Source organism: Electrona antarctica (genome assembly GCF_951216825.1).
Source record: "Electrona antarctica genome assembly, chromosome: 8".
NCBI classification, from domain to species: Eukaryota; Metazoa; Chordata; class Actinopteri; order Myctophiformes; family Myctophidae; genus Electrona; species Electrona antarctica.
In genome coordinates, this window is record NC_136789.1 from 36,920,494 (window position 1) to 36,932,097 (window position 11,604).

The window sequence follows — 11,604 nt, forward strand, 5'->3', positions numbered from 1 at the left end:
CTGAAACCAGTCTTACAGTATGGTAGAGGGTCATGCCAAATAGCACTGAAACCAGTCTTACAGTATAGTAGAGGGTCATGCCAACTAGCACTGAAACCAGTCTTACAGTATGGTAGAGGGTCATGCCAAATAGCACTGAAACCAGTCTTACAGTATAGTAGAGGGTCATGCCAAATAGCACTGAAACCAGTCTTACAGTATAGTAGAGGGTCATGCCAAATAGCACTGAAACCAGTCTTACAGTATGGTAGAGGGTCATGCCAAATAGCACTGAAACCAGTCTTACAGTATGGTAGAGGGTCATGCCAAATAGCACTGAAACCAGTCTTACAGTATAGTAGAGGGTCATGCCAAATAGCACTGAAACCAGTCTTACAGTATGGTAGAGGGTCATGCCAAATAGCACTGAAACCAGTCTTACAGTATGGTAGAGGGTCATGCCAAATAGCACTGAAACCAGTCTTACAGTATAGTAGAGGGTCATGCCAAATAGCACTGAAACCAGTCTTACAGTATAGTAGAGGGTCATGCCAAATAGCACTGAAACCAGTCTTACAGTATGGTAGAGGGTCATGCCAAATAGCACTGAAACCAGTCTTACAGTATGGTAGAGGGTCATGCCAAATAGCACTGAAACCAGTCTTACAGTATAGTAGAGGGTCATGCCAAATAGCACTGAAACCAGTCTTACAGTATAGTAGAGGGTCATGCCAAATAGCACTGAAACCAGTCTTACAGTATAGTAGAGGGTCATGCCAAATAGCACTGAAACCAGTCTTACAGTATAGTAGAGGGTCATGCCAAATAGCACTGAAACCAGTCTTACAGTATAGTAGAGGGTCATGCCAAATAGCACTGAAACCAGTCTTACAGTATGGTAGAGGGTCATGCCAAATAGCACTGAAACCAGTCTTACAGTATGGTAGAGGGTCATGCCAAATAGCACTGAAACCAGTCTTACAGTATGGTAGAGGGTCATGCCAAATAGCACTGAAACCAGTCTTACAGTATGGTAGAGGGTCATGCCAAATAGCACTGAAACCAGTCTTACAGTATAGTAGAGGGTCATGCCAAATAGCACTGAAACCAGTCTTGCAGTATGGTAGAGGGTCATGCCAAATAGCACTGAAACCAGTCTTACAGTATAGTAGAGGGTCATGCCAAATAGCACTGAAACCAGTCTTACAGTATGGTAGAGGGTCATGCCAAATAGCACTGAAACCAGTCTTACAGTATAGTAGAGGGTCAAGCCAAATAGCACTGAAACCAGTCTTACAGTATGGTAGAGGGTCATGCCAAATAGCACTGAAACCAGTCTTACAGTATAGTAGAGGGTCATGCCAAATAGCACTGAAACCAGTCTTACAGTATGTTAGAGGGTCATGCCAAATAGCACTGAAACCAGTCTTACAGTATAGTAGAGGGTCATGCCAAATAGCACTGAAACCAGTCTTACAGTATAGTAGAGGGTCATGCCAAATAGCACTGAAACCAGTCTTACAGTATGGTAGAGGGTCATGCCAAATAGCACTGAAACCAGTCTTACAGTATGGTAGAGGGTCATGCCAAATAGCACTGAAACCAGTCTTACAGTATGGTAGAGGGTCATGCCAACTAGCACTGAAACCAGTCTTACAGTATGGTAGAGGGTCATGCCAAATAGCACTGAAACCAGTCTTACAGTATAGTAGAGGGTCATGCCAAATAGCACTGAAACCAGTCTTACAGTATAGTAGAGGGTCATGCCAAATAGCACTGAAACCAGTCTTACAGTATGGTAGAGGGTCATGCCAAATAGCACTGAAACCAGTCTTACAGTATGGTAGAGGGTCATGCCAAATAGCACTGAAACCAGTCTTACAGTATGGTAGAGGGTCATGCCAAATAGCACTGAAACCAGTCTTACAGTATGGTAGAGGTTCATGCCAAATAGCACTGAAACCAGTCTTACAGTATGGTAGAGGGTCATGCCAAATAGCACTGAAACCAGTCTTACAGTATGGTAGAGGGTCATGCCAAATAGCACTGAAACCAGTCTTACAGTATGGTAGAGGGTCATGCCAAATAGCACTGAAACCAGTCTTACAGTATGGTAGAGGGTCATGCCAAATAGCACTGAAACCAGTCTTACAGTATAGTAGATGGTCATGCCAAATAGCACTGAAACCAGTCTTACAGTATGGTAGAGGGTCATGCCAAATAGCACTGAAACCAGTCTTACAGTATGGTAGAGGGTCATGCCAAATAGCACTGAAACCAGTCTTACAGTATGGTAGAGGGTCATGCCAAATAGCACTGAAACCAGTCTTACAGTATGGTAGAGGGTCATGCCAAATAGCACTGAAACCAGTCGTACAGTATGGTAGAGGGTCATGCCAAATAGCACTGAAACCAGTCTTACAGTATGGTAGAGGGTCATGCCAAATAGCACTGAAACCAGTCTTACAGTATGGTAGAGGGTCATGCCAAATAGCACTGAAACCAGTCTTACAGTATGGTAGAGGGTCATGCCAAATAGCACTGAAACCAGTCTTACAGTATGGTAGAGGGTCATGCCAAATAGCACTGAAACCAGTCTTACAGTATGGTAGAGGGTCATGCCAAATAGCACTGAAACCAGTCTTACAGTATAGTAGATGGTCATGCCAAATAGCACTGAAACCAGTCTTACAGTATGGTAGAGGGTCATGCCAAATAGCACTGAAACCAGTCTTACAGTATGGTAGAGGGTCATGCCAAATAGCACTGAAACCAGTCTTACAGTATGGTAGAGGGTCATGCCAAATAGCACTGAAACCAGTCTTACAGTATGGTAGAGGGTCATGCCAAATAGCACTGAAACCAGTCTTACAGTATGGTAGAGGGTCATGCCAAATAGCACTGAAACCAGTCTTACAGTATAGTAGAGGGTCATGCCAAATAGCACTGAAACCAGTCTTACAGTATAGTAGAGGGTCATGCCAAATAGCACTGAAACCAGTCTTACAGTATAGTAGAGGGTCATGCCAAATAGCACTGAAACCAGTCTTACAGTATGGTAGAGGGTCATGCCAAATAGCACTGAAACCAGTCTTACAGTATGGTAGAGGGTCATGCCAAATAGCACTGAAACCAGTCTTACAGTATGGTAGAGGGTCATGCCAAATAGCACTGAAACCAGTCTTACAGTATGGTAGAGGGTCATGCCAAATAGCACTGAAACCAGTCTTACAGTATGGTAGAGGGTCATGCCAAATAGCACTGAAACCAGTCTTACAGTATGGTAGAGGGTCATGCCAAATAGCACTGAAACCAGTCTTACAGTATAGTAGAGGGTCATGCCAAATAGCACTGAAACCAGTCTTACAGTATAGTAGAGGGTCATGCCAAATAGCACTGAAACCAGTCTTACAGTATGGTAGAGGGTCATGCCAAATAGCACTGAAACCAGTCTTACAGTATGGTAGAGGGTCATGCCAAATAGCACTGAAACCAGTCTTACAGTATGGTAGAGGGTCATGCCAAATAGCACTGAAACCAGTCTTACAGTATGGTAGAGGGTCATGCCAAATAGCACTGAAACCAGTCTTACAGTATAGTAGAGGGTCATGCCAACTAGCACTGAAACCAGTCTTACAGTATGGTAGAGGGTCATGCCAAATAGCACTGAAACCAGTCTTACAGTATGGTAGAGGGTCATGCCAAATAGCACTGAAACCAGTCTTACAGTATAGTAGAGGGTCATGCCAACTAGCACTGAAACCAGTCTTACAGTATAGTAGAGGGTCATGCCAACTAGCACTGAAACCAGTCTTACAGTATGGTAGAGGGTCATGCCAACTAGCACTGAAACCAGTCTTACAGTATGGTAGAGGGTCATGCCAAATAGCACTGAAACCAGTCTTACAGTATAGTAGAGGGTCATGCCAAATAGCACTGAAACCAGTCTTACAGTATGGTAGAGGGTCATGCCAAATAGCACTGAAACCAGTCTTACAGTATGGTAGAGGGTCATGCCAAATAGCACTGAAACCAGTCTTACAGTATGGTAGAGGGTCATGCCAAATAGCACTGAAACCAGTCTTACAGTATGGTAGAGGGTCATGCCAAATAGCACTGAAACCAGTCTTACAGTATAGTAGAGGGTCATGCCAAATAGCACTGAAACCAGTCTTACAGTATAGTAGAGGGTCATGCCAAATAGCACTGAAACCAGTCTTACAGTATGGTAGAGGGTCATGCCAAATAGCACTGAAACCAGTCTTACAGTATAGTAGAGGGTCATGCCAAATAGCACTGAAACCAGTCTTACAGTATAGTAGAGGGTCATGCCAAATAGCACTGAAACCAGTCTTACAGTATAGTAGAGGGTCATGCCAAATAGCACTGAAACCAGTCTTACAGTATGGTAGAGGGTCATGCCAAATAGCACTGAAACCAGTCTTACAGTATAGTAGAGGGTCATGCCAAATAGCACTGAAACCAGTCTTACAGTATAGTAGAGGGTCATGCCAAATAGCACTGAAACCAGTCTTACAGTATAGTAGAGGGTCATGCCAAATAGCACTGAAACCAGTCTTACAGTATAGTAGAGGGTCATGCCAAATAGCACTGAAACCAGTCTTACAGTATGGTAGAGGGTCATGCCAAATAGCACTGAAACCAGTCTTACAGTATGGTAGAGGGTCATGCCAAATAGCACTGAAACCAGTCTTACAGTATGGTAGAGGGTCATGCCAAATAGCACTGAAACCAGTCTTACAGTATGGTAGAGGGTCATGCCAAATAGCACTGAAACCAGTCTTACAGTATAGTAGAGGGTCATGCCAAATAGCACTGAAACCAGTCTTACAGTATGGTAGAGGGTCATGCCAAATAGCACTGAAACCAGTCTTACAGTATAGTAGAGGGTCATGCCAAATAGCACTGAAACCAGTCTTACAGTATGGTAGAGGGTCATGCCAAATAGCACTGAAACCAGTCTTACAGTATAGTAGAGGGTCAAGCCAAATAGCACTGAAACCAGTCTTACAGTATGGTAGAGGGTCATGCCAAATAGCACTGAAACCAGTCTTACAGTATAGTAGAGGGTCATGCCAAATAGCACTGAAACCAGTCTTACAGTATAGTAGAGGGTCATGCCAAATAGCACTGAAACCAGTCTTACAGTATAGTAGAGGGTCATGCCAAATAGCACTGAAACCAGTCTTACAGTATGGTAGAGGGTCATGCCAAATAGCACTGAAACCAGTCTTACAGTATAGTAGAGGGTCATGCCAAATAGCACTGAAACCAGTCTTACAGTATGGTAGAGGGTCATGCCAACTAGCACTGAAACCAGTCTTACAGTATGGTAGAGGGTCATGCCAACTAGCACTGAAACCAGTCTTACAGTATAGTAGAGGGTCATGCCAAATAGCACTGAAACCAGTCTTACAGTATAGTAGAGGGTCATGCCAAATAGCACTGAAACCAGTCTTACAGTATGGTAGAGGGTCATGCCAAATAGCACTGAAACCAGTCTTACAGTATGGTAGAGGGTCATGCCAAATAGCACTGAAACCAGTCTTACAGTATGGTAGAGGGTCATGCCAAATAGCACTGAAACCAGTCTTACAGTATGGTAGAGGGTCATGCCAAATAGCACTGAAACCAGTCTTACAGTATGGTAGAGGGTCATGCCAAATAGCACTGAAACCAGTCTTACAGTATAGTAGAGGGTCATGCCAAATAGCACTGAAACCAGTCTTACAGTATGGTAGAGGGTCATGCCAAATAGCACTGAAACCAGTCTTACAGTATAGTAGAGGGTCATGCCAAATAGCACTGAAACCAGTCTTACAGTATGGTAGAGGGTCATGCCAAATAGCACTGAAACCAGTCTTACAGTATAGTAGAGGGTCAAGCCAAATAGCACTGAAACCAGTCTTACAGTATGGTAGAGGGTCATGCCAAATAGCACTGAAACCAGTCTTACAGTATAGTAGAGGGTCATGCCAAATAGCACTGAAACCAGTCTTACAGTATAGTAGAGGGTCATGCCAAATAGCACTGAAACCAGTCTTACAGTATAGTAGAGGGTCATGCCAAATAGCACTGAAACCAGTCTTACAGTATGGTAGAGGGTCATGCCAAATAGCACTGAAACCAGTCTTACAGTATAGTAGAGGGTCATGCCAAATAGCACTGAAACCAGTCTTACAGTATGGTAGAGGGTCATGCCAACTAGCACTGAAACCAGTCTTACAGTATGGTAGAGGGTCATGCCAACTAGCACTGAAACCAGTCTTACAGTATAGTAGAGGGTCATGCCAAATAGCACTGAAACCAGTCTTACAGTATAGTAGAGGGTCATGCCAAATAGCACTGAAACCAGTCTTACAGTATGGTAGAGGGTCATGCCAAATAGCACTGAAACCAGTCTTACAGTATGGTAGAGGGTCATGCCAAATAGCACTGAAACCAGTCTTACAGTATGGTAGAGGGTCATGCCAAATAGCACTGAAACCAGTCTTACAGTATGGTAGAGGGTCATGCCAAATAGCACTGAAACCAGTCTTACAGTATGGTAGAGGGTCATGCCAAATAGCACTGAAACCAGTCTTACAGTATGGTAGAGGGTCATGCCAAATAGCACTGAAACCAGTCTTACAGTATGGTAGAGGGTCATGCCAAATAGCACTGAAACCAGTCTTACAGTATGGTAGAGGGTCATGCCAAATAGCACTGAAACCAGTCTTACAGTATAGTAGAGGGTCATGCCAAATAGCACTGAAACCAGTCTTACAGTATGGTAGAGGGTCATGCCAAATAGCACTGAAACCAGTCTTACAGTATAGTAGAGGGTCATGCCAAATAGCACTGAAACCAGTCTTACAGTATGGTAGAGGGTCATGCCAAATAGCACTGAAACCAGTCTTACAGTATGGTAGAGGGTCATGCCAAATAGCACTGAAACCAGTCTTACAGTATGGTAGAGGGTCATGCCAAATAGCACTGAAACCAGTCTTACAGTATAGTAGAGGGTCATGCCAAATAGCACTGAAACCAGTCTTACAGTATAGTAGAGGGTCATGCCAAATAGCACTGAAACCAGTCTTACAGTATAGTAGAGGGTCATGCCAAATAGCACTGAAACCAGTCTTACAGTATAGTAGAGGGTCATGCCAAATAGCACTGAAACCAGTCTTACTCCAATTGGCCAAAGGGGGGTGATATAGCAATGAAATGAAATTAAACCTTTGAACATTCATAACTCATGCTTTGTTTGGCCAATATTCATGGCACTTGTTTCCACATGTTCCTTGACTCATGGGGAACACATCTGTCACTTTGACAAGTAAGCTCTGCCCTCAGATTTTCCGCCATTTTGAGCAGTTTGAAAAATGCATATATTTTCTGCCTGGATTTTTGAGCAATTTGTGTGAAACGTCCTACACACAATATATGGACCATTATCTGAAATCCCGGTTGAAGAGAAGTTTGTACGTGAAAACATGAACAGCGGTAATCCATAATGACATGCCCAAAATGAGGACACACATACTTGTTACCAAAACACTGAATGGTTTTGCTGTTTACAATGTGGTCACTGATTGTCTCCGTGTAGCTCAGTCAGTAGAGCTCTTGCCCTTAGACCACAAGGTTGTATGTTCGAATCCGTGTACCGACAACTCAGCCCATGATTCTTATTTGTGCATATTCTTATTGTGTATTGTCTTCTTTCTTGGTCCCGCCTTATCACTGCTTGCAGCTATATTTATTATTGTTTTTGTAATGTCTTCTTTAGATCCAGGGCTATTAAAGAAACATTTGACGTCCAGCTCTAACAACATCCATCCTGAAGTGTTCTTGAAGAAACCAGTGATCAAGTTACACAGAATAGGTATGTGCTGTTTTTTTGTTTTTGTTTTTAAGGGGCTATTGTGTATCTTTGCATTCAAGGTCCATAACATGGACCAACCTGCACATCGGGAGCAATCAGGGCTTCAGAGTCTTGCTCAAGGACACTTCGACACTAACTCTGGGGGAGCCCACAGGGTTCGAACCTGTGAATGCACACCTCCTAGAGAGTTGGGCTTTTTTACCGTGTTCAGCACTTTCTCAGCCTTGGTTGTCGTAAATGTGCTTTGATTTGATTTGATTTGATTTGATTCTTTATTAGGTCTCCAGTTCTTAAAGTCATTATTCACTTCCTTCATTTCAGACCGGTGTGTGGAGTCCAGACTGCAGGTGAAGATGAACTCTCCAGACTCAGCCTGGGACGTTTATATTAAACAGGAACCTGAAGACCAGCCACACCTCAAAACGTCTTTATACTATGATAAGGAACCTGAAGACCAGCCACACCTCAGTAGGTCTTTATACGATTTATGATAAGCTTGGCAAAAAATATCATGACAATGTTAATATCTAGATATATAGATGTTATAGGACCACAATGGAAACAAGTCCCCAGGACTCGTAGGGAATAGCTATTCACATGGAAGATGGAAACATAGATTTACATTTTAGGAATCCTGTGTTGACTGTCATGTTATGTTTCTGCTCCTAGACATCCTGTCATGTTATGTTTCTGCTCCTAGACATCCTGTCATGTTATGTTTCTGTTCCTAGACCACCTGCACATGGTTGTGTGTAAAGAGGAGGTTTCTCCTGAACAGGAGAGGAGCTCCAGTCTGCTCCAGGAGGAACCAGAGCCTCCACACATTAAACAGGAACAGGAGGAGCTTAAAGATGAACAGGAGGAGCTACATCAAAGACCAGAGGATCCTGTTGGGTCAACGTTGACATTACCAGCAGTGACAAGTGAAGTTGATGAAGAAGAGAAGTCTTCACACTACTTTGAAATCGAAGTTGAACTTGAATCAGACACTGACGTCACTGATGACAGTGATGATTGGGACGAGGCCAATGAAGGTCAGTCAGTGTTAAACACAGCTACCAAAACTTGGAGTTGGTATAATTATTGAAAAATAAATTTAAAACACAGGTATTAACAGAAGCTTCATTGCTCTCGTAAGAGGGACTTTCTTGATGATGGAAGTTTGTACCACCATTTTAACCAATTTACAATTTACAATTACAATTTAGGCATTTAGCAGACGCTCTTAATCCAGAGCGACTTACAATAAGCAAGAACAAAAGCATGGGAATACATCACATATGTAAAAAGCATTTATCGCGAAACATGCGTAAGCTAAGAACGTGACTAGAACATATCTATATAATGACACTATACATATAAACTATAACTAGAACATATCTATATAATGACACTATACATATAAACTACACATATGCTATACTATGCTGTACATATATACTATGAAGTGCTATGACTACTATACACTATATACTATGAAGTGCTATGACTACATACAATGCACTTATTGTGCTGTCTACATGACATGCTATAAGTCTGTTTCAAATGCTATATAAGTCTAAGAAGTGCTGTCTAAGGGGGGTAGGGTAAGTGCTATGGGCCATGATGGAGTCTGAAAAGGTGGGTTTTCAGACTACGGCGGAAGATCGGGAGTGATGCTGCAGTTCTGATTGCAACGGGAAGTGCATTCCACAGTTTTGGGGCCAGAAGGGAGAAGAGTTTGGGACGTGTGGAGCGTTGTCCCGGCGTTTTTAGTGAGGGTACTTCCAGCTTCCCTGCGTTGGCTGATCTGAGTGCGCGGGAGGGTTTGTAGGGTTCAATCATGCTGGCAAGATATGGGGGAGCCATACCTTTGGTTGCTTTAAATGCCAACATCAGAGTTTTGTATTCTGTGCGGGCAGCGACCGGGAGCCAGTGCAGGGAGCGGAGCAGGGGGGAGACATGTGAGAATTTTGGCTGGTTGAAGACCAAGCGAGCTGCGGCATTTTGGATCAGTAACCCACCTTTCACCTTCTCTCCCTCTCTCTGACACAGGTCAGCCAACATCTTCAATTGGACCGAGAGAAGTAAATGCATCTCATCTGAAAACCCACATCTGTAAACAATACAACAAGAGTTTAATTAGCTCATCTCTGCTGAAGACACACTACCGTGTCCACACCAGGGAGAAACCTTTCCACTGTAAAGATTGCGGCAAGAGTTTCAAATATCCATCTCTGCTGACGTCACACCAGCGTATCCACACTGGAGAAAAACCTTTCCAATGTACACATTGTGACAAGAGTTTCAGATGCTCAACTCATCTGAAGTCACACCAACATATCCACACGAGAGAAAAACCCTTCCAATGTACACATTGTGAAAAGAGTTTCATGAATTCAAGAGATCTGAAAACACACCAGTGTATCCACTCAGGAGAAAAACCTTTCCACTGTAAACAATGCAACAAGAGTTTCAGCTGCTCATCATATCTGAAAACACACTACCGTATCCACACCGGGGAGAAACCATTCCACTGTAAATATTGTGACAAGAGCTTCAGTCAATCAGGTTCTCTGACAATACACAAACGTATGCACACTGGAGAAAAAACCCTTCCAATGTACACATTGTGACGAGAGTTTCACTAATTCTAGAGATTTTAAAAAACACCAACGTATCCACTCGGGAGAAAAACCTTTCAAAACAGTAACAAGCGTTTCAATCGTTCATCTCAGCTGAAGACACACTGGAGAAAAACCTTATAGTTGTAAACGTTTCAGAACCTCAGGTAACCACCAGCTTGTCCACACTGGAGAAAAACCTTATAGTTGTAAACGTTTCAGAACCTCAGGTAACCACCAGCTTGTCCACACTGGACCTTATAGTTGTAAACATTGTGACAAGAGTTTCAATGGGTTATCTGGCCTGAAGAGACACTAGCTTATCCACACTGAAGAAAAACAATCTATCCTCTGTAAACATTTAGTGACGGTTCAATCACTCTGGTCACTTGAAAGGACATCAGTGTATTCACGCAAAGTATATGGTTGGGTGTTGGGTGGGTGTATGGATCTTCCAGACGCTACTGAGTTCCCTAACACTGAGTGAAAAATGAATAAAGTGTAAAAATATGTTTTTTTTCCTTTTACTGTGGGAGAACACAATCATCCTAATCCAAACCATTTGGCAATGTGTTGGATGGCGCTGCCCACATTTAGCTGTGTTGCTCATTCCGCTAACACCTGGTCCTTAAAAGCTGTACCTCATTGTAAAGGTGACTAATCAACGATAAAAACAATATAAAATACAATATCAATTGGTATTATTAAAGGATTCATGACATTAATTTTCTTTTATTCTTATTTTTGTTTTTCTTTTAGGTTTTATGACCTCAATTACACCCAAAGAACCTGAACTTTGAACATGTAGAGGTCAAAGGTCAGTGTAGAGGTCTTCACGGGTCCAATTTGAACATTCAGTGTAGAGGTCTTCACGGGTCCAATCTGAACATTCAGTGTAGAGGTCTTCACGGGTCCAATTTGAACATTCAGTGTAGAGGTCAAAGGTCAGTGTAGAGGTCTTCACGGGTCCAATCTGAACATTCAGTGTAGAGGTCTTCACGGGTCCAATTTGAAGGACCGAAGCACCGTAAAAGAACCGTTGATAATGGAGCCGACCTCCGAGTAGAACCGCTTTCTCTGGGGTTTGGAGTTTTCTCTGGGGTTTGGAAGCCTTTTGAGCTGCAATAAAAACAGGCA

General features: G+C 42.8%; 1 protein-coding gene across 1 annotated transcript in view; it reads left to right on the forward strand.

The window, feature by feature from the left end:
- Nucleotides 1–11,171, forward strand: part of LOC306928748 (uncharacterized protein) — a gene marked incomplete at its 5' end in the record, with an annotated part of 35,219 nt that extends 24,048 nt beyond the window's left edge. The window contains 4 exons of the mRNA XM_079509020.1: nucleotides 7,769–7,864; nucleotides 8,186–8,332; nucleotides 8,596–8,898; nucleotides 9,899–11,171. Coding sequence (XP_079365146.1) covers nucleotides 7,769–7,864; nucleotides 8,186–8,332; nucleotides 8,596–8,898; nucleotides 9,899–10,479 — 1,127 coding nt within the window. The 3' untranslated portion in view covers nucleotides 10,480–11,171. The remainder of the gene's footprint in view (nucleotides 1–7,768; nucleotides 7,865–8,185; nucleotides 8,333–8,595; nucleotides 8,899–9,898) is intronic.
- Nucleotides 11,172–11,604: the final 433 nt, after the last annotated feature.